Here is a 23,408-nt window from a genome sequence, read left to right as displayed (position 1 = left end):
TCCACCAAGCGCGGGAAATAGGCTAAGGTTATAGCCCCTCCCAAATTTTACTTGCATTCCTGTTCTCTAAAGGGGCGGTCCTAGGGTTTGATGAGGGCGTGGCCAGGTTTGGGTGGGGGCGTGGCCAGGGGAGGGAGGTGAGTTCCACCACCTTTTCTCTGAGAAAAAAAGCCCTGGTTACAACGCAATTATATTCTTAGGCAGCTAGATATAGATTTACTAAACATAGAGACAAAAAGTCATAAAAGCGTTACCATTTACATTATAGTAATTAAAAAATCAATTACACAACAAAATTATGAAACTAATGTAAACTATTAAGTATTAGAATAATACCTTAAGTTTTTCATTTCTTGAGGCAAGTTGTAGCTGAGAATCTTGTTCAGTTTTCTCACACGTGACTCTCTGGTAAACTTGATTCTCATGACTTGGTTCAAGTACCTGTATGAAGATTTTATTGTATAGCTAGTATTCTAGGCAAACATGTACAACCCTTTGCCCACAATCATATTCTGAAAGAAAAATATAACTAGAGAAACATTTTTAAGACATTTGTGTGTCTCATATTAGATAAACTTTCTCATAAAATGAAAAATGCTATTCATTTTCAACCCACAGCAAAGGCACTGTATCCCACATGTTCTATCAAACTGCTCTGATCAACCGGTAGAAATATTTTTGTTATTCACAGTTTTGACCTTCCATCCCCATTTTTTTGACCAGTCTCAATGATATATCGCACTGGGTTGCGTCCTCTCCCCAATCCTCTCTGCCTACCATTTCCCAGTGTGGCATATCCTCCTGGCCTTCCTTCTCCTTCACCATTAGGCTTGCTCCCATGCCTTATCTTGCAATCCTGCCTTCTCCCTCGCTCTCTCATCCACCGCCGATGACCTTGGCTTTTTTCTACCCATACACTCCCTACAAACCTTTCTCCATCGAACAAGTGTGTTTTGATTCATAACTGAAACAAAGCAGTGCTGTTTTTTGTCTGGATCTAGACAAGACATGTTTCAGTTCTGGCACTGGACCACCTGAAACCAGCTGTTCCATGCCAAACCATTCTACATATCCTTCCTGTATCCAGCTTAATTACTCTGTATGTTGAGTAGTTCTACTTTTAAGATGCTGAACTGTCATATTAAAATAAAAAGACAACATTTCTATTGCTTACTTCTCCATGGTTCCAAAGAGCCACTTAGGTTCTTTATTAAATGGCATTTTCATTCCATGAAATTTAGCCATTTTTTCAGCTATTTCTGCTGATATATCTGGCACACTTAGTTCCTCGGTATCCAACTTTCTGCTCTGAAATATATATATAGCAAAAAGGACATAAATGATGAGAAATAAAGAATCCACCAGGTGAATTACAAATGTACAAATAAGGGAACTCAAATGAGGACCTAACGTATTTTTATATTTCAGTGCCGTAATTTACTCTAACAGTGACGTTGTCTGTTCTGCTACTATGAGGCAGAATACCCCATCATGTATTTCATTAACTGAAATGTGGTCAAAAATGAATACAGAAAACCCAAGATCCAGTTTACATTGTCTACATATTGCCCAATCTAATAATAAAACAAACCTATTACTACGTCTTGGCAAATATATAACTTTCATCTTTATTTGTGCTATGCTGACAAATTCAGTTTCAACTACCACCACACAGCTTATATCTGGTACATACAGGAATGAATTCCTCCAGACGGCCTTGTGGAAAGATTCCATAAAGTTTTGGTCCAAGAGCTCTCTCTGCAAGAATGGCAAACATAACACTCTCCAGAACAACAGCTTCTGCACCCTATGAAAGAAAACTAAAGCTGTACAAATATAATCAATGTAAATCAAAACCTCAACATTTATACTGCAGAATAAATACAAATTAAATTACAGAATAATTATGTGGCAAAATAAATATAATTTACACCTAGTGTAAACTTTCAAAACTTTCAGAGAGACACTTATAGATCCCTTTACAATGGGGTATTTCTTGTTGTTTATCATCCTAATTATAGGAAAGGATAATCTAATTGTGCTTAAACCAAATTCCAGATTACTATTTTTGGCTATTCATTTGCAAACTGGCTTTTTATAAACAGTACAATGAAAATGAGAAAAAAGAAGCCTCTTCAAAATAGGGCAAGTTGGGAATGTAACATTTCCCTTAGAGAAGAGGTAACAATACACCTATCTCATACATTTATGCTAACCAAATAGTTTCATGTTTTTGGATTACAATTTCTATTAACCTCAACTAGCATGGGAATGATTGCAGTTATAATCCAAAACATATGGAAGACTCCAGTTTTGGAAATTACTCTATGTGACATCCTAGACACTGTCCCAAAGGTGCTTTTTCAGGAGGCAACTGGACTTTCTTTTTTTTCTTTGAAAACATTTCGCTTCTCATCCAAGAAGCTTCTTCAGTTCTGACTGGATGGTGGGGAATGGAAGGATTTATATTCCTTGCAGACACCTGGTCATTTGCATTCTTTTAGAGGGTCATTGAGGCCATCAGCTTTGCGACCTTATGACAAGCAAAGTCAATGGGGAACCTTTACAACTTTACAACCATGTTACTAACTTAACAATTATAGTGATTCACTTAATAACTGTGGCAAGAAAGATCATAAAATAGAGCACAACTTAATTAACAACTGTCTTGCTTAGAAATAGAAATTTTTGACTCAGTTGTGGTTGTAAGTTAAGGGCTACCTTATGTGAATTCTTAGGAATACATACACTCAACCTCTTGAATAATAAAAACCTTAAAACAATCATACTTAATATTGCTCATTATACATATACAATACTATCTTTTTTGCTGGTATTTCCAGTAATGCTAAAAATCGAAGCCTTAAATATATCCTTTATGTTTTGCTAATTTGAGGAGGCCGCGAAAACGTTCACTTATATTTTAGCTCTCATCTAATTGTAATTAGTTAAGAAATACTTCGGTAACATACATTCCTTTTAGTTAATTTTTTTATCTTAACAATGATTAATCACACATTTAAAAACGTACTAATGATTTACTCAAAGGCTTATTTGAAAGAGATTAAAGCACACCTTCTAGGGACTGCTGGATGAACTGGGTTAATTTTTAACTTTAAAGTTATCGGCCTGATTCAAACAGAGATTTCAAGGTTATTCTTTCCATTTTAGTTAGTGTTTTATTAGAAATTATCACTATTGCTGGATGTATTCAACCAAACAAGTTTATCTGGAGCCTTAATATAGGGTATGCCAATTAGCTCCTCTCCAGAAAGACATAGTAACTTATATGGTCCAAACACAATGCGTTCAAGGTATTTCTACATGAAACTTTTTGTGAAGGTTTGTTTACAGTTCTGCTCAGACATGTCCTTCATTCAGATAATGCTTTAGGGGCTGATGCTTAGTTATACTTTTCAGAATGGAGGTACCAGTGAACACAAGCAGGTATTCAAGCTAATCCATTCACATGCACATCGGACAATGCAGGAAAACAAGCTGATTATTTAGAAAAGAATCTCAGAAGCCAAAACCACTACCACTAATTTTGAGAAACTGAAGAAAGAAAACAGAATAGTATTTCAAATGAAACAAAATTAGATAAAACAGACATGAAAACAATACTGAAAATGTTCGGATTCTTTAAAACTATGCATCCTTTCATTGAAATAAATGGATTTGCTAATATATGCTAAAACAAGTTGTTTTATACAGTTAACTGCTGTTGATGTAGTGAATAGTTACAAAGTTTATCTTAAATTTTCAATAGAATTGTCACAGGATTTACCTTTTGACATGTAGGCTCACCTGCCAACTAAAGATAAATGCAATGTATCTAATGAAAACTCCCTCAAACTATCTAGGAAGTCCCCCTAGTCCTGATTAACCAGACAGGATCCACAGAACTTTTGAGTTCAGACATCTGTGTTTTATATCCATGCCCTCCTTGCTGCCCCTCCTGGAAAGTGACACATGGCAGGCTTCAGTGGTTAATGCTGGGGTATGTGTGTCATCTGCTTTAAAAGAGGCAGTTATCCACACTGTCTTCAGAAAGCCATCACTGGACTCTGAGGAGATAGGCTGGTGGGGAAAGTTCAAGAGAAGGCAATCCCTTAACTTAACAAGGCTTGGACTGGGAGAAACTAAGCTGGGTGGGTCCTCACCTAAGGACATGTGGGATTTGGTTAACAACAGCAATACAGACTGCCAGGATTGCTGTCACTAAGTGAAGCGGTCATATGACATTGACTTTTATGACTATATCACTTGGCGACAGACATTCGAGTTCCAATTAATGTTAACTGAGGATTACCCAGGGCTTTTTTTGTCATAGAACGCCCAGAACGGAGTTCCGGCACCTTTTTTGGATGGAACCTTGTAGGGTAGGCAAAGCAGGTTGTATGACACATGTGAGTTCCGGCATTATTTTTTTTAATACAAAAAAAGCACTGGTTACCTATAATGTTGTTAAGGTTATGTCCAGTGTTGAGGTCCAGACGGAGAAGAACAGGCTTCGGTTCAACCCTAGTAAAACTGAGTAGATGGGCATGTTGAGACACACACACACACCACCCCCCGTTCTGGAAACCTTCTACTTTAACTCTGAATGGGGCAGCACTAGACAAAGCTGGTGAGCAATCTGAGTGTCCTCCTGGACTCACAGCTCCTGCTCAAATTGCTGGGGGCAACTATGGCTAAAAGGGATCTTGCACAGGTACATCTTGTATTTCCCTGTTGACCAGGAAGTCGTTCTCACAGTAGCTCCCAATAAGCTGACCCATACCATTCAAAGTGCTGGGTGTCACTTATAAAGCCCTACATGACACACAACACTACCAGGATGTGCCTGTCTCTAGCTGTTTCTGCTTGCCCACCAAGAACTAACAGGTTCCCTTCTATCAAAAAAAACTTGGACGTTGTGTTTTTGCTGTTGTAGCTCTTGCCCTATGGAACAATGTCCCTCTGTTGATCAAAGTTACCTCCAGCCATCTTGTCTTTCCATGAGACATTCAAAACCTGTACAATCCTTCAGACATTTGGGCCAGGGAGTTAAACCAATGCTGTAGGTGTATCTGTCCCATTGTCTTTATTGATTGAAAGTGGAACAAGTTTTAAATCCTCAGTCGTGTGTTATGTTGTGAAGACTATTTTGGATCATTATTTGAATGTTTATTTTGTAAATTATGCTTTTGTTTTTACAGTCATGTTGTGAGATAGGCAATTGTATATATTGTACAAATAAATTAAATATTTCCTTTTAGCACACGAGTTGTATACTTCTACATAAATTAAGGCTTCTCATGAATTTGGTGAAAACACTATCTTGAGGAGGTGGTGATGATCTCTTCTATGTTCATACTTGATAGGATACAAACAGGAGCTTAGGACTAGATTGGAACGGTCACATCTCTTGTTTTTGCTACTAAATGCTTCACGAGTCGAAGTTTTCTTAATACTGCTGGATAAGGAAGCCTTGAGAGTGCCTGAAAGCATTTTGGCTCAATATACTTGCTTACATGAGCATCTGTAGTTTTCCCCATAACTGCTACAGCTGGTTTTTATTGACTACAGCCGGCTGGTGTTATTTTTGAAATACATTTCAAGGTTACAGTTCTCTTCCCCTGCACTTTTATCCAAATAAAAGTCATTTAACATGTGCAGTTAAAATCCCAGTCTAATACATATGACTTTACATATTCTGTATATACTGCATTATATGCTTCATCTGATCGGAGGCAAGCTGATATGAATATATTATCAATCTTAATTCTAGGATATCATCCTTATATATATTACTCCTGTCATACGTATGTCAGAATCTTTCCCAACAGTTTCTTCTTTTCTCCAAAACATCTTTTCTGCCCTAGCTCCTGTTGCTAGTAGTAAAGATAAAGAATAGGGATTTGGGAATTACCATTTCCCTGATGTCTCAAACTGACAAACATCTTTTGGTTTAAGGGGAAAAAATTGGTTAAATTTTGAATCAATTGAAAGCAGATTTTGTGATAAATTATTGAAGAGAAGCATACCACAAAAGAGCCTATGCCAAAGGAAGTTATTTTAGCTCTTTTATTCTTAGAGAAGTACTTTTTTAAGATGTCCCCACCTCCAACAGAGAAGGCATATTCAAACAGTTGTGGAGACATGGATAAAAGGCAGGCATATAGCAATTACACTGCATGTACTGTACTAATCAGATATGGAAATTCAGCAAAGACAGTACTTACTTGTAAATCATTCTCCTTTTGAGCCTGTCCAGATCCTCCTTTATTACAGGACCTCTATGAATGAGAAAAGCCAACATTTCCAATGAGACATTGAAGACTAATGTGAATCAAGTTAATCTGTAGCCACCACAATGAGGAGAGCCAGGGAAGCCTGCTATATTTAGAATGTATATTCAACAATTATCTTACAAAATATCAGAGATTTTGATGGAACTCCTCTCTTATTTACATGAGGTATCACTTCAAATTATTCAAAAGCATGTGCCATTGAACTCCACTAACTCCACTGTGTAAGTCTGCCTAGGGTAACAGACAGACATGACCAATATATATGAGATGTAGTCATCTCCTTGTCTACCAAATATTCAGGTATGCAAGAATATCTTGATTTTGGAATATAAATGAGGGTTTAGCATCAATCAGGTTTACTACACATATATAAATAGAGCAACACAGTACAAACCAATTATTACAGGAGCTACTACTAGATACAAAACCTAGCGGAAGCATTATCTATTTGTATAGGTAGAGAAGCACTCACTTATCCCAGTAACCATTTGTTGACAGATGTCTTTTACACTGTAAAGTAACAATATTTTAATACATTTTAAAGACGATCACCAATTATGTTTCAAGGCAATTTAAGCAAATCAAAGTAAAAATCAAGGAATTTCAGACTTGGTGGGCAGCAGGGTGTTTCTTAACATCTAGATCTAAACATGTTCAAAGGTTTCAGCTTTTGTATTAACGTCTGGCTCAATGGCACATGCTTTCATTGTAGCTAGTTTTAAATTCCAGCAGAAAAGAAAGCTTTGTAATCCATTAAGGCTTTCAAAGCTATGAAACACATAGGCCTGTTCCATTTCCCAGTTCCATTGAATATATCATATATGGCATTTTAATGTAATTTCCAATGTTGTAGTTCTAATAACACATATGTTTAAAACCAAACTACATTTAAAGGCTGCTACAGAAAGCCTTTCACTAAAATTATTTAAAGATGATAATGGAACTGAGCATAGTTTTTATTTTGTATCGTACTTCTACCAAGTAACACATGAATAACATATTCAAGAGTTGTGCTACAAAATTGTTCAATTGCTTCAATATGAAAACTTTTGTCTACAATGAAGTATTTCCATTAAAACACTATATTGGCAGATACTCATACATTTATCTATAACATTATATTTAAGCAAAGCAGAGATTTTTGTGAATATTCACAAGGGCAATCTTAGAACTGCATATTAAGTAGAAATGTTATGCAAACATTATGTCACTGCCACTAACTGACAATCACTGACTGTCTAACCTGTTGAATAACAATCAAAGTTATATATTAACCAGAGGTATTTCTGGCTTATTGCTCCTTTTTGATAGTACAATCCATCAGAAGCAAACTGGATTAGAGAGGCTTCTCCCAGAATTTTAACAGGTGTTGATTTTAACTTACATGTAGTCTTTGACAATTGTGACCAGAATTTCCATTATTAGGCAAGGTGATTGCTAAGTGAATTGTGTCTGATTTTACAACCTATTTTGCCATGATTGTTAAGCAAATCAACGTAATTATTATATGAATCATGCAAATCTGGTCCCCTATTGACTTTGGTTGTCAGAAATCAGCTGGGAAGGTAGCAAATGAAGATCACATAACCCTGGGATGCTGCAACGGTTGTAAATATACTCCCAGTTGCTAAGTACCTGAATTTTAATCATGGGACCATGGGGAGGCTGCGACAGTCATAAATATGAGCACTGGTCATAAGACACTTTTTCGGTGTCATTGTAATATTTGTCTCTAAACAAATGGTTGTAAATCAAAGATTACCTATACCTGTATGATGCAAATATGGAAACTGGCTAGTACTTTCAAATAAGCACATAATGAACCTAGCTAACATGACTGAGTTTTAATTTAAAGAAAAATGGGGGAGGAATATAATATCCAAAACTTTTCACTGAAAGAGAATTGTACAGTAGTCTTGTAATCTGTGAGCTACAAATAATGCTTAATACAGGAATTCTAAAATCAATGGGATTTGCTTCTAAAAATTTAATCTAGAATGTTGTGTGCATAAAACAAGCCTATTTTCTCAACTTCCAAGAATTTTTTAAAAAAATTACTGTACAGTTCATGAAATAAAAAACTGAAAGGGACTGTAGCGAGATGCTTCTAATGGCCTGATGCACTAGTGCAGGGGTGTCAAACTCAATTTCACTGAGGGCTGCATCAGCATTGCGGTTGCCCTGGGTGTGTGTGTGTGGCCAGAGTGGGTGCAGCATACTGGGTGGGCATGGATGGAGTGGATGTGGCCTACTGGGTGGGCGTGCCCAGTTCTTCATCATTCGCGTCAAGGGTGCCTATGGGGGCCTGGGCAGGAGTGGGACAGATCTGAGGGTCTCTGGCAGAAGGGGGTGGGACCGGGGCAAGTGCCAAGGCATGGTCCACCGGGGAAAGTGCCAAGATGGCCACCACAAAATTGTACATTGGCTCCCGGCTGGCCTGGGCCAGGGCCAAGGCAGTGGGGGTCGTTCCCTCACTGTTTCCAGGATGGCTTCGTGGGCCACATGAAATCACTTCGCAGGCCGCATCCGGCCCCCGGGCCTTGTGTTTGACATGTCTGCACTAGTGCAAAGGCCAGAAATTTGTAATTACCTATTTAGTATAACCATATATTTAGGAATTCATGCTTTCTGCTTGGGAATGTGAGCTGCTTAAAGATTTTTGTGAAGTCAACCAATTTGCATGTGAACTTGCAAAAATGAATATTTCTCATACTTCTTTTATCACTTTTGGAAATTGCTTGCTAACTACCATATAGCTACAGGTAGTCCTCGACTTACAACCACAATAGAAAACAAAATTTCGATTGGTAAACAAAGCAGTTAAGTGAGTCGTGCCCGATTTTATGACTTTTTTGTCACCACAGTTAAGCAAGTCACTGCAGTTAAGTGAATTACATGTCATTAAGCAAATCCAGCTTCCTCCATTGACTTTGCTTGTTAGAAGCCATCTGGGAAAGACTGCAAATGGCGACCCCATCGAATGTGAATGTGGCAACCTTCGTAAATGTGCCAATTGCCAAGCAACTGAATGTTGATCATGTGATTGTGGGGATGCTGGGATGATTTTAAGTGTGAGTACCAGTTATAAGTCACTTCTTTCAATTCCATCGTGACTCTGAATTCCATTGTCACTAAATGAATGATTGTAAATTGATGATTGCTTGTATTAGGAACCTTTGGTTTGAAAGTTTTATAGCATTAGGTGACTTTCCTTCATTAGCGAAATAAACTTTAAATACAAGTTTAAGGACTTAAAAACTTTTGGAATAAACAGCAAAAGGGTGATTAGAACTCTGATTTTGGAAAGTTACAGACCAAGGGTCCAGATGGATTTGAAATAAGATTTTGAAATTAATTATAAGAATCCTTTCCATGGGAAAATGCTATTTTTTGAATTCTTAAAAAAAGATAGGATTGGATTTTGACAGGTGGAAACTAAAGGAAATCAGAAGGTACTAAAGATTACAATTAAAGGAGAAGAACATTTAAATTTGATATACTAATACAGAATGGAGCAAAATACTTTAACACTGGATGTACTGAAGGATGTTTGGGAACCATGGACACAGACATTAATTTTAAGAGTGTTTGCCATTATAGACAAAAGATGTTATAGAATAGGAACAAGTTCACTAAGATTGATCTGAAAGTGCATTTAAAAACGATAGACGAATGATATGGAAGAAGACGCTGTATTGGACATACAAATGAAAACCACTGATGTCTTAATATTTAAAGGGAGATACACAAATACCAAACCAAAAAAGTGACCTGGATTTGGGAGCTTTCCCATATTGGATTTACAAAAGAGATATGTTAAACTTTGAAGAATTTTATGAAAAAAAAAGAAAAAAAAATGAAACAAATCAAGTTCTAGGATATTGTTTAAAGGTATTAAAGATCAAGATTGTTAAAAATAAAAGGAAGGAATATAAAGTTAGTTTATTTGATCAAATTGGTATATTGTCATCCCTTGTTACCCTTAATAGATTCTTGCTGACCAGGACTGAATGATGAGGCTTTAAGGAATTGTTTATAGATAAGAGATGAGATACTGGAAGAAGAGATCATTTGTTATATTTTAAGAGAAGAGAAGGATAAAGTCATTTCTTTATACATTTCTTTTCTTTTTATTATATTCTTAGTTTTCTATTTTTTCTTTTCTGCACTCTGTTTTTTCTTATTTTTAGTTTGTATTAGTTTTTATCTTTTTAATTGTAATGTTTAATTACTATAAAAATCAAGCTCTTCTTAGAAAATGAATATAAAGAACATTTGTAATCCTGTGACTTCCTCAAAATCCAACCATTTGTCTCTGTAAAAAACTGGGATAGAAAGCTTTGTAGAGGGATGTCTGGGAGCTATCACTGACTGGTAAATAAGTATTATATGGCATCATATCCTTCATGGCAGCCATTTTGTTGAGAGTACCCACACCAATCTCTCAAATCATAAGCATATGTAGAGAGAAACTGCTCACTCCTATATCCAAAATAACATTTTGTGTTCATTAAGAAATCAGAAGGGAGGTATTAAAATACCGATTTATTTATTGATCAGCATGTTTATTTGCAGAGCAGGGGTCTCCAACCTTGGCAACTTTAAGACTTGTGGATTTCAACTGCCCAGAATTCCCTAGCGAGCATGGCTGGCTGAGAAATTCTGGGTGTTGAAGTTCGCAAGTCTTCAAGTTGCCAAGGTTGGAGACTTGTTGTAGAGCACTCGAAGAAACTTCACAGGATATGGATAGACTTGCACTGAAATCTAAAGTGAATTTTTATACCTCACAGTTAACACCCTATTCTGTGGTCTTGATATAAACCGCATATGGGGAACTTGTAATGTTGGGACTTATGAATAATATGGGTCCTTTTAAATCCAACAACATCCCTAATCCTTTTTACTTCTGATAAAGTTACCATTCTTTTAAGGGAGCAGAAAGATGGAATGGTGGAATCCATTTACAATTTCCATTTAACTGTAAAGTTATTACAAAAATATCTATAGAAAGTAATCTTTTTCATCATAGCCTCATACTCTGAGCCCAAAGGAAATGAAACCAGCAGAGAATGCTCCAACTTCAGAGATCTCATACTATACCGTAAATCGTGTCTGTCACCTGGAAACCAGAGTGCTCTAGGCACGATCGCATGGACAAGCCTGCAGCAGAGAACACATGCACATACAACTAAAATGGTACATTACCCTCAGACGACCCTTATCGCCACCCAACAAGTGTCCCCACATCAGGAATTCTATATGCCAATAAATGGGCATTTGTAGTTATTCCTTTGGCACCAGGTTTTCAAAGCAAAAATCTCAACAGTAAAGGAGCATTACACTTACAGAATTACACATATTTACTGAGTTACAAACAAATAAAAAGTAAGAAGTAGATAGGCAATATCAAGCAATTGCAGTCAATCTATATATGCTTAGTGAACATTATGTAGTCTTAAATGCTTTCTATTTTATTCAAAACTGAGACAGGGTGGCAATAACAACAGAATTCTAATATCTGGCTGCTAGAAATGAGGCATGAGCCATTTTTCCTTCCAGTCTTCCCTTTATTTGGCTAAAATGGGATTTCTGCCACAAGTAAATAATACACAATACTGCAATTTGTACATTTTGCAGTAGTAAACAGTTATTCTATTTATTTTAATTGCTTTAATAACTGCCTTTCAGTTGTATACACCAACCAATAATATTGTTCTTTCTATTACTCTCAGACAAGCTCACAATTTTTACAACTTACTTCCTAGCCTGATATTATATAGCACAGTGGCAGAAAATAAAAGTTGGCTGAGGAATACCCCAAGTCTTTTCTACATTTTCTTGTAGCCAACTTAAAGCAATATAATTGAACAGTTTGTATGCACTGACATTTGTGTCTTCCAGTATTTATGATAAGCAAACTGGACTATTATGTTGGGAAGTAAACAGCAGGGCAAATTTTTAAACAAATGTTATTTCAGTTGGAATATGAAGGACTGGTAAGGTATCCTCCAATTAGCACTTTTGAAATTTGGAATAAAAGAGCTGAAGTTTGGTCCTGAGAACTGGTATGAATCTGAAAATGGGAATTGTTTTTTTGAATGCTGCTGTAATATAAACTTTACTTCTAACTAAAAAAATATCCATTTAAATTAAATATTCTGCAGTCTTTATCCATAAAAATTACAATTAAGAATCTAAATGAAAAAGTTGTGAATATTCACTGTAAGACTACCATCAGCTTCAGTTTTATTTTTCTTTAACACTTTATTGATTTTTGAGATCAAAGTGTGACACTGGAAAGAAAATCAGTTTGCTTATGCATTAAAAATAGTTTAGAAAGAGACAAATGTTTATACTGAGACCCTCAATATAATCTGAAAGTTTTACCTTAGGACTGTCTCTGCTTACTTAAACCTTAGTGAACTGCACCAACAAAAACAGTCATTTCACTGCCACTATGGAAATAAAGGAAGTTAGATATCTTCAAAAATCTTAAAATACCAAGTAAAAAAAATAGGATGTTAATACTCAAATGAGCAGCCGAACTAGGACTGAAGAAAAGTCCAAAGGTTCTGAATTATTTTCTTCATAAAAAGGCAGAAAATATATGATAAAAATAGTTTTTTCAGGGGAAGCATAAGCACAATCCAATCCAATTTATGATTCTGTAAGACTAAATATTCAGAGCACTAGAATTGCAGTATTTATGTCAAAATGCATGCTAGTACATATTAAAATTCTGAAAACTCCACTATATTTTCAAATGAAAATGAGCATATCACAACCACGCACTAATTTCTATTTACTCTGCAGACAACTTTTTTAAAAATGTAATCTTATACGCTGAATAATAATTTGTAAATTAATGTAAAATACTTAACACTTATTTTAAATTGTAGTTCTAGCACCAGTATTTTAGGTCACAGCAATAAATCAGCAACAGCAAAGATCTATTTCTTTTCTTTGGTTATTGCCTTACAAAATTTCAACGCTTGTTACATTTTAGTTTGCAGTACATAATCCAAGCTTTAAAACATATAGTTATTCTCAGGATTATTCTCACCATACACTCAAGTGGCGTTTAATATTGAATGTCAATATATTTGGAGTTCAGGAGTATTCTAGTTATAAAAAAATTAATGCTATCATGAGTACTCAAAATAATTTATCAAGTTTTAAACATAATTTCTATATCTTTTGTCACTACTGAACAGTGTTGTGATGGAATACATCTTGGGATGATACATTATAAGAACTTTTACTTTAATCAATATCACATTATCTAATCTGTAAACCTATCCAAAAGGCTTAGGTATTTTAGGCACTATTATTGTCTTGCTGACCATTCTAGACTATGAATAAGCATATGTTTAGAGAGTTAAAACAACAGTCATACTCAGTTATGAATAATGTTAATCATAGATTTTTCTGTTAGCTAATGGAAATTTAAGATTGCACCAATATCTACAAATAATTAATTAACAATGGTTTCAGGCCAATTTCAAACCTAATTTCATGATATCAGAAATATTAAAACTAGTAATAAATACTTCAATGAGCAGGAAATAGTTATTTGTGACATTTCTGCATCTCTTTTTCCCACTGGATCAATTCCAGGCATCTCATTTAAAAGCACTACTTGGGAACAAATCCCCTGGCTTTATTGGGATTTACGTTAAATAAATAATCAAACATCTTTCATGTGTAAATTCTGTGATATAGCACAACCTTTACACAAAAATGTAGCAGGACTCATTGGTGGAGAGTCTACATAAGATGGAATTTCATGGGTTCAATATGGAGCCTTAAGAACATAAGTGTCAACTCTACATTCTGATTTTGTTGGTCTTAGCATCAGAACCATGACATTAAGAAGAACTTAGCAATCTCAGGGTACTCCAGATCCACTTGGCTCTATGGAGCCTCAATGAACTGAATTCTTATTTGGGCTGTAAGAACTGGAATCCAAACTCCGTATAGATAAATTAAGTCATTGCTATTCATATTCCTATAACTGCTGGGATCAATTATAGGTAGCCCTTGACTTACAACTATTTGTTTAATGACCGTCAAAGTTAAAACAGCATTGAAAAAGTGACTTATGACAGTTTTTCACACTTATGACCAATGCCGTATCCCCACAGTTATGTGATCCAAATTTGGTCACTTGGTAGTTGGCATATATTTATGACAGTTGCACTCTCCCAGGATCATATGATCAACTTTTGTAACCTTCCCAGCCAGCTTTTGACAAGCAGTCAATGGGGCAAACCAAATTTGCTTAATGACTGCATGATTCACTTAACAACTGCAATCATTTGCTTAATAACTATATCAAAAAAGGTTGTAAAATTAGGCAAAATTCACTTAACTGCCTCATTTAACAACAGAAACTTTGGGCTCAATTGTAGTCATAATTCGAGGACTACTTGTACTGCATAAACTATATATAATTTGTTAAACTTATATCCTATTATTTTCTCTAGAAGGTAAAAGTGATGTAAATAGATCTCCCTTCTTCAATTCTTCCCCAAAAGCAAGACTGTGAGATATATTGGAGTTATAGGGAACAACTATCCCAAAATCGCCCCCTGAACTTTCGTAAGTGGGGGTGGATTTGAATCAGGTGACCCAAATCCTGGTCCAAAACCAATTACACTAGAGAGGATCATCTATGAAAACTACCTGGAAACTGCAGCCAATTCAACTTCTAGCTGTTTGGCTACTAAATGGAAATGTGTTGTTGATAAATAATTGCACTAGCTTCTATCCATTCCTACCTCTAGTTAAAAGTGCAAAGAACACTTGGTCCAAGTCCCTAGTATAACACCTGCTGCTATATTTAATTGATGGTATCTTCATTATCTTTTCCTGATGCCATAATCACCTGAGGTAACGTAGAAATGACTAACAGCATTTCCAGGGAGGGTGGAGGGGGAGACTAGCACTAATCCTATTACCTTTTCAGTGCCAGGCATTTTTTAAAAATTATCCGATATTGTTTAAACCTAAATTTAATCTCTTAATATGTTCATTAACATATTTATATATTGAACCTATTTACATGTTTGATTGTATGTTAAGACTTTTACATTTTAATTACTTTTAACTGACACTAAATTCTTAGCATGAGAAATATAGTTGTATTTTTATTTCATTATCTTTTGGCCAATGCCTGAAAGCATACTAAGTGACTGACAAGCAAATCAATGAACAGTAAAGGAGAAGAATCCTTATTATTCTAAAGGCCAATTCTTTTGATGAACAGAATGGGGAGGCCATCTCCTGTGCATTATACAGAATCTGCTTCCTTTTTTTCTTTCTAGACTAATCACTATAATATGGACATAATATTAAAAGGAATTAATATTAACACCTGAAAGTAGAAACATGGGAAAAGAGAAACTTGTATCAAATGTAATGTTGCTTAAGCAACAATAAAGTTTCCTGGGAGAGCCGTTTTTTGAAAAAGATAAGTCACTATTACTCAAGGCTAATGATTCAGTTCAGAGCCAGGGAATGAACAAAGTTATAACCAAAGCTGTTTCTCAATTCAAATATGCATAATGATGATCCAATAATAATAAGTGTTTACGACAAGAGTTCTATGTGCATTGTTGACAAAACCTAATAGATATTTTGTATTTCAAACACACTTGAGATTTACATTAAAAACCATATATTTTTATGCATTAAATAAACCAACATAGGTGGAACAGCTGAAATGTATATTATTCACATATACAATATGAAATCATTTCCCCCATTGTTCTATCAATACTTACCATTTGCAGAATTGCACCATATAAACGAAGAAGAATAGTGCGTGGTTCATCTGCAACAGTCTCTATAGTATCAGGCAAAGAGCACTGGAACAGCATGTTGCTGAGGCCTCCTCTACAAAAAGAAATCCATTTTTTATTTATCACAGGAGAGTGTCAGTATGCAAATAAGATTTGGACTGTATGAATTTGAACACAAGTGTGATTCATGCTTTGGATTCAAATCCAAATTTGCTGTGTCTAGATTCATGAACATGTTGCTTTACCCTTAGTATCATTTATTTAGCTTTCTGCATGAAGGCCTTTTGGAGCAGAAATAATCAAGTTCAATTAGAACTCCAAATCATATTTTTGCTTGTATTCGTCTCTTCCTGTTTTGTTTTGTATATATATGGATCAGTGCAGACACACACACACAAAATGGAGAATTCCCATTTTGTTACTAAGTTTATCTCCATGACAGACATTTATACTTAGTCATACCCCAAACAGCCATTTTGTGATTATGTTTGTGGCATCTTTTCAGAATATTAAATAAAATAATTGGCCTCATTTAGTAAATAAATTTAAACAGTACTCATATTCGGTTATCATTGCACAGAATTGATTTGGTCTCACAATTATATTCTAATAAAAACAGTTTTATATGAACATATACATTTACTTATATATTTACTGTGGTGCTGTTATTATTCAAACTTACATGTTAGAAAGACATTAATAACAGCATAATAGCATTAGCATAATGATGTATTCTGCTTTATAGACTATTAAAAATAGATCTCACAATTAAAGAACTGAACAAGTTCACAATTTATCTTCCCATTTCTTAGTACAGGTAGTTCTCAAGTTATGACCGTAATGGAGCCTGACCGTTGTAGTTATAAGTCGTGATGATTGTAATCTAAGACTGCCCAGAAAACAAGCAGTTCTGCTGCTTGGGACAGGAATAATCTGTAGCAATCATATTACCATTTTTAAAATTCAAATTTAGCATCTGACACACAGGAAAAATTCCACTATTGATTTTCTTTCATTTCACCTTGATAGATTTTATGATCATTTGGAGGAAACACAGCCTGGTATCTGGCTTTGTCCACTAGATTCTGGCCCTGCCTGTATTCTTGAGAACAAACTTTGCCACATAAAAAAGCCATCAAGTAGATTTCTCCTCCCCCCAATTATCCCATACCCAACTTAATAGCACTAATATCCTCACTGACTATTATCAATAATATCCATGTTTGCTCCAAAGTAGCACTATTTTTTCTTTCAAGACTTTCATGACCGAAGACAGCTTTTGCAGGTAGCATTCCAAAGGTTGTTTTCTTTTCCTGAAAAGCAGAAGTTAGCAGCCGTTCTTTGAGTTTCTTTGTATAATAGAATGCTTTTCTTTTGCAATATTTAAATATTAAACCCTGCAGATACTGCAGAAGCTAGGATGTACAGCTCTGTTTTTGGTTTTCTAAGGAAGAAAGGGAAAGCAGCTAGCTGGAATACCAAAACCCGTTGGCTTTCTCCAATAAGAGTGAAACAGAAAACTCCCTGCCTGTAATGCGCATATGTAAAGAAAATTTGTTGTGATTCCTGGCTAGTCAGTGGAATCTGAGGAATCGGCAGCTGAGTCTGAGGAATCGGATGAGGAGGAGGGGCCTGGAGTGACATTAGAGTCAGAGGAAGGCTCTGAGGAGCTCCAAGACTTACAGTCGGACAAGGAGCCTGGCCCCTCTACTCACGCGCAGGCTGAGACACAGCTGTGCTGGGAGCCTGAGTTGGACAGTGATGAAGAACAGTTGGGACAAATCATGGATGCACGAATGCACAGGAAAGAGAAGCGAGTAGGACAGAGGAATGCAATGGGGCGGCTCCAAAGGCAAAAGAGAAGGCACTAGGAAGCCACGCCTTGGCTGAATTATAAAAGGTGTTGGAGGTGCTGGTTGCAGAAGGCAACCGTTCGTGTTGAAGATCGAGTTTCTGTGGACTGTGTTAGTTTGCCTTGCTTGGACAGCCTTGGTCTCTTCAGAGATGTTCAATAGGGTTTAAGTCAGGGTCTGAGCTAGGCCATTCTAGGACATTTACAGAGTTGTCCCTAAGCCATTCCTATGTTGTCTTGGCTGTGTGTTTAGGATCGTTATCATATTGGAAAGTGACCCTTTGGCCCAGTCTGAGGTTCTGAGTGCTGTGGAACAGGTTTTCATTGAGACTATCCCTGTACTTTGCTCCATTCAGCTTTCCCTCAATCCTGACCTGTCTCCTGTCCCTGCTGCACAAAAACACCCCCAGTGCATGATGCTGCCATCACACTTCATTGTTGGGATGATTTTGGCAGGTGATGAGCAGTGCCTCGTTTTCTCCAGATATAACATTTAGAATTGAGGCCAAACAGTTCAATCTTGGTTTCATCAGACCAGAGAGAATCTTGTTCCTTACAGTCAGGTACTTTTTTGCAAACTCCAAGCGGGTTTTCATGTGTTTCGCACTAAGGAGAGGCTTCTATCTAGCCACTATGCCATAAAGCAGTGGTTCTCAACCTGTGGGTCGGGACCCCATTTGGGGTCGATCGACCATTTCACGGGGGTCGCCAAGCAAGTCTGTCCGCCATTTTTTTTGTCCGCCATTTTTCCCCTTTTCCAGCGGGTGCCTTACCTCCCTTGGGCTGGGCCAGCTGGTGGTCGGCCTGCTCTGTCTCTGCCGCTTGCCAGCTATGCCTCGGCCGGCGCAGGGGGCGGAACCACGCATGTGCGGCGCTCCCGGGCAGGGAAAGTCCTCGACTTACGACCGGTTGGGTAGTCCTTGACTTACGACCGGTTTAGTCCTCGACTTACGACCGGTTTAGTCCTCGACTTACGACCGGTTGGGGTCGTGGCATTAAAAAGGTTGAGAACCACTGCCATAAAGCCTAGATTGATGGAGGACTGCAGTGATGGTTGTCCTTCTGGAACTCTGTCCCATCACCACACAGGATCTCTGGAGCTCAGTCAGAGTGACCATCGGGTCCTTGGTCACCTCTCTTACGAAGATCCTTCTCCCGACTGCTCAGTTTGACCAGGCGAAGCTCTTGGAAGAGTCCTGGTTGTGCCAAACGTCTTCCATTTGAGAATTATGGAGGCCACTGAGCTCTTAGGAACTTTCAGTGCAGCAGAAATTTTACTGTACCCTTCTCCAGACCTGTGCCTTGCAATAATCCTGTCTCTGAGCTCTGCATTGTGTCATTATAGGATACTTAGTGTAGATTAATGAGAAAAAAATAAATTTCAACAACTGTAGAATCAGGCTGCAGAATAACAAAATTGACTTGAAAAGTTCTTAAAAATTCAGGGAGATATTCAGAGATGTATCTGCCTTGAGAGTAGCCCATAGTGAACTACATTATGTAGTACAGTCCAACAACAGAAACTAACTGCAAGAAATTTTTATAACATTTTGTATTATGCCTTAAATGCTTTATAAGTTTTATGTCATAAATTTTTTTAAAAAATTAGCCAAATTTCAATGCCACAAGAGTCACTGCTCCTCAATTTTGGATGCATTTTGTAAGCAAGCGCATTTGAGGTACTTTAGTTCAAAACATTTTGCCCCGTGTGATGCACTGTTTCACCAAGTAAAGGTTACAGACACTAGAGTTTTAGTACTGTGCTATGTAAATATATGAAATTATCCATTTTAGCTTAGTTGATTTAATCTGTACTTAGTTTTGAATTCTTTCCAAGTCAGAAAACTTAGATTAATAAAACACAAGGTGTTATATATATGTGACCCAAACATCAAGTTATATGAAATTAGCTCTAAGAATCACCCCTCTATCAATTAGCTAGCCATTAGTTAGCCATTTAAATACTAAAACTAATTCTTAGAATCATCACCTTTCTTGACCATCATACCTACGTGAAAGAAAACTATGAAATTTCTCATATGACCCAATCCATACCATTTTCCCTTCAGGGAATCCTCTCTATTGATCAGCCTTACCCGTAAGTTCATTTAAAGTTGATATTCGGTTATAAACTTTGCAGTTTTCTATGGCTTAGAACTCAATTTAGTTATCCTACAGTTTTGTTCTAGCCACCTCTCAACCTGCCAAATGAAACAAGTATCTTTGACAGCATACAGGTTGTACCAGTGATGACTTTATGCAATCCTATTGTTTACATATTAAAATTAGTCACTGAGTGCTATCACTAGTCTCAAGTATGTAAAGGTATAAAATGATCAGTTCACCCACTCATTTGATATTTCTATATTTTGCTTCACTCTTTAAAAGATAGTACTTTTTCAAAGATCAAGTATTAAAGGCTGCTAACAGCAGAACTCCATTGCATAACTCTAAACTGTGGTTTAATTTCCCTATCCCAGACAACATCCACAACTGCAGGAACAAATATACTAATTACATAAAAATATTCTATCATTGAACATTTCAAAAATGCATTGTTATATATTCTCTGTGCATTAAAGAAGCAAGCCTCTTAAATTTCAGTAGGATCTATGTAAATTTAAGTGCAACAAAGCAGATGTCAGAGTACCAGCTGGGCAGCCATCTGTCATATATATGCGTTAATTTGCTTTTCTATAATGAGAGGGGCTGGATTTGACAGCCTAAACAAACTCTTCTAGCTATGCTAGAAAAAAGTTATCTGCTTTTATTAGAAAAAAAGATGTGTTATCAGAATAAACACTTTTTTCATCAAATTTCCACTCAACTCTTTTCTGTTGGCGAAGGCTGCTCTAAATTAACAAGGCTGCCACTCAAACAAAAAAGAAATTAAACCAAAGTTCAATATTTCTCTCTTGTACACAAACATAACTTACATATACTAAAAAGCTACACTTTTCACATAATTCTGAAAACACACATAAGTTTAATAAGCAATACATCAAATTAAGAAGCTTCCTAATCTTTACTTCCCTAGCACTATATGCAAAGCAGTTACTGCTGGGATTATGAGTCAGAGAAAGGCACCTAACATTTTACAGGAACTTGCAATGAAGAAATGACTCATAATGCTAAGCAGTCTTATTTTAAAAAAGGTCAGAAGCAATTTAAGTCTTCATTGTCCAGAAATCAGCCCATATGACCGAAACTACGAATTTATCTCTAAAACATATTATGCTACACATACTTGAGACAGTTGCTAATAGCGATTGTTAAAAGTAATCAACCAATTTTACAGGGCATTTCAAGAGTTTAACAACAAAACAAAACCTCTTGAAGGCTAATTAATAAAGATTGTTAAGCATCTGAAGTCATAAAGGTTTTTCTCATACCAGCCTATGTAGGGTTTCATAATAAAAATCATTTTTTCATAGCATGCAATGTATCCATGATCAAAAGGGACAGTCATACATTTTAAATGATATTTGAGGTAATCATATATTTACTAGACAGAAAAAAGCATTGCAACATGTCAGAAAGTTATTGCAAATGAAGATATATGCTCAAAAAAAAAAAGCTTATGATTACCTTGCATGTATCACAAATTCTCTCCAGTATTAGCTAATCTAGAGCAGGGGGTGTCAAACTCGCAATGTCACGTGATGTGTCGCGACCTATCGCGACTTTTTTTTTGCCATTGCCGGCAATGGAGTGGGCGCGATTTCACTATGATGCATCCGGCCCCGGCAGTTTGACACCCGATCTGGAGAGCAGGCATAGGCTAAATCTAATAATGACTCTTAAGAAAACTTTATGAATTAATGTGATACCTGAATTTAAATTACCTTGCAGCTCAGAATAAAAAATACTGCTTGAAGCTGGTTTGTCCATCATTATCCATTCTACCAGTATGATCTGGCAGGAAGTCTAAACTGGCAGTCTTTCAACATTCTATCCTCTACACCAGTGTTTCTCAACCTTGACAATTTTAAGGCATGTGGACTTCAACTCCCAGAATTCCACAGCCAGCATTGCTGGCTGTGGAATTCTGGGAGTTGAAGTCCACATGCCTTAAAATTGTCAAGGTTGAGAAACACTGCTCTACACTACAGTGAGTGTGAAGTCAAAATCAGAAATGTTTTAGTAGCTGGTTTTCGGATTACTTTTTTTGGTTTCTCTAAGCAAGCAAAACATTAACGTGGCTTCAGCATTAAACCAAGGTTGTTTTAGGTCTAACATTATCCACGAGTGACTCATAACTGCTTTGAGATTATGTGAAAATCATGTAACCACGGCTTGTTAAAGAAGCTATCATTTACAAACTTAATTTCTTGTGCAAATTCTGCAGCCTACAGAAGTATCTTCAAAAGCGGTCATTCCCAGACTTCCCTGTCGTCCCCCCCCCCAAACTGGCTCTTTTCCCTTAACCATGTCCAGGATGACTTTTTGTGGCTCAATAACCGCCAAAAACTCACCCCAATTCTTCCTATTTGGGGGGGAGTATGGAAGTATGGGCTTGATGGCCTTTGGAGATCTTTAATGCCTTTCGTAGAAGGAGCAAGAACACTTTGACGCCCTCTGGTTATTTCCGCCATTTGCACAAAAGATGCAAGGTAGACCAAACTAACAGCTCCACCCCCATTTCCCCCAGTTTTGCTTAACGAAAAAATCCACACACACACACACACACCAATCACCACCACCGTCATTTTAACGTTGAAAAGATCTCTCTCTCTCTCTCTCTCTCTGAGCTAGCCGACCCACAAGCCGTGTCTAAGGTAACGCGCTCCAGACGTGCGAGGAATGTCATAAAGAGATGCCGTGCCCAGCGACTACCGCCCCGGTGGAAGAGCCGAGCTTCTCGCCAACGGCTGTTAGCGGCCCGGATACTAGCGAGATGCTAACCTGATGGGCGTGATGCGCAGCTGGTCCTCCCGCAGCCCCCGCCACGCCCCCCGCAAGAACTCCCGGCACCACAGATACGCCTTGCGCCGGGTGCGGGGATCGGGCTGCTCCTCCGCCGGCGGGGATGGAGGGGTGGGCGGCAGAACGAGAGGCGGCGGCTGCTGCTGCTGCTGGCCCTGGCCCTGGCCCCGGAGCCCCAGTTCCTTCACTTCGGCATCGGTGTTAGAAGGCGGCGGCGAGGGGGGCGACTGAGTGAGGGCGGGTAACCCCGGGCCCGGGGCGCATCCCAGCAGGAAACCCAGAGGGGAAGAGTCGGCCTCGCCGCCGTTACAGAACTTGGTCTTCATGACGACCGCACGGATGTAGAGCAAAAGACCGGAGCTCGCGCACACTCAAAAGACTCCGACCGTCCAGCCGGAATCCCCGCAGAAGGTCTAAAGCGCGCGCGTCAGCCTCCACCTACTTATAGGCGCTCCGCACGAGGACTCCAGCGCACGAGATCACCTCATCTAAAAGCTAGCCCCCCACCCTCCCTGCCTCTTTGTCTGTGTT

At 37.5% G+C, this 23,408-nt stretch overlaps 1 protein-coding gene across 2 annotated transcripts in view; it reads right to left on the bottom strand.

The window, feature by feature from the left end:
- CHKA (choline kinase alpha) overlaps positions 1-23,203 on the bottom strand; it is a 33,397-nt gene extending 10,194 nt beyond the window's left edge. The window contains exons 1-6 of one of the 2 annotated variants that reach the window (XM_015825213.1): positions 22,857-23,203; positions 16,082-16,193; positions 6,228-6,281; positions 1,694-1,807; positions 1,175-1,308; positions 337-441 (exon numbers count right to left, since the gene is read on the bottom strand). In XM_015825213.1, coding sequence (XP_015680699.1) covers positions 337-441; positions 1,175-1,308; positions 1,694-1,807; positions 6,228-6,281; positions 16,082-16,193; positions 22,857-23,203 — 866 coding nt within the window. The remainder of the gene's footprint in view (positions 1-336; positions 442-1,174; positions 1,309-1,693; positions 1,808-6,227; positions 6,282-16,081; positions 16,194-22,856) is intronic. The other variant, XM_029285932.1, reaches the window with a different exon arrangement.
- Between the last annotated feature and the right edge of the window lie 205 nt (positions 23,204-23,408).

Source organism: Protobothrops mucrosquamatus, unplaced genomic scaffold (genome assembly GCF_001527695.2).
Source record: "Protobothrops mucrosquamatus isolate PMUCROS unplaced genomic scaffold, P.Mucros_1.0 scaffold2546, whole genome shotgun sequence".
In the NCBI taxonomy this organism is placed as follows: Eukaryota; Metazoa; Chordata; class Lepidosauria; order Squamata; family Viperidae; genus Protobothrops; species Protobothrops mucrosquamatus.
The sequence above is the reverse complement of the archived record's forward strand: the minus strand, read 5'-3'. Positions and strand labels throughout refer to the sequence as shown.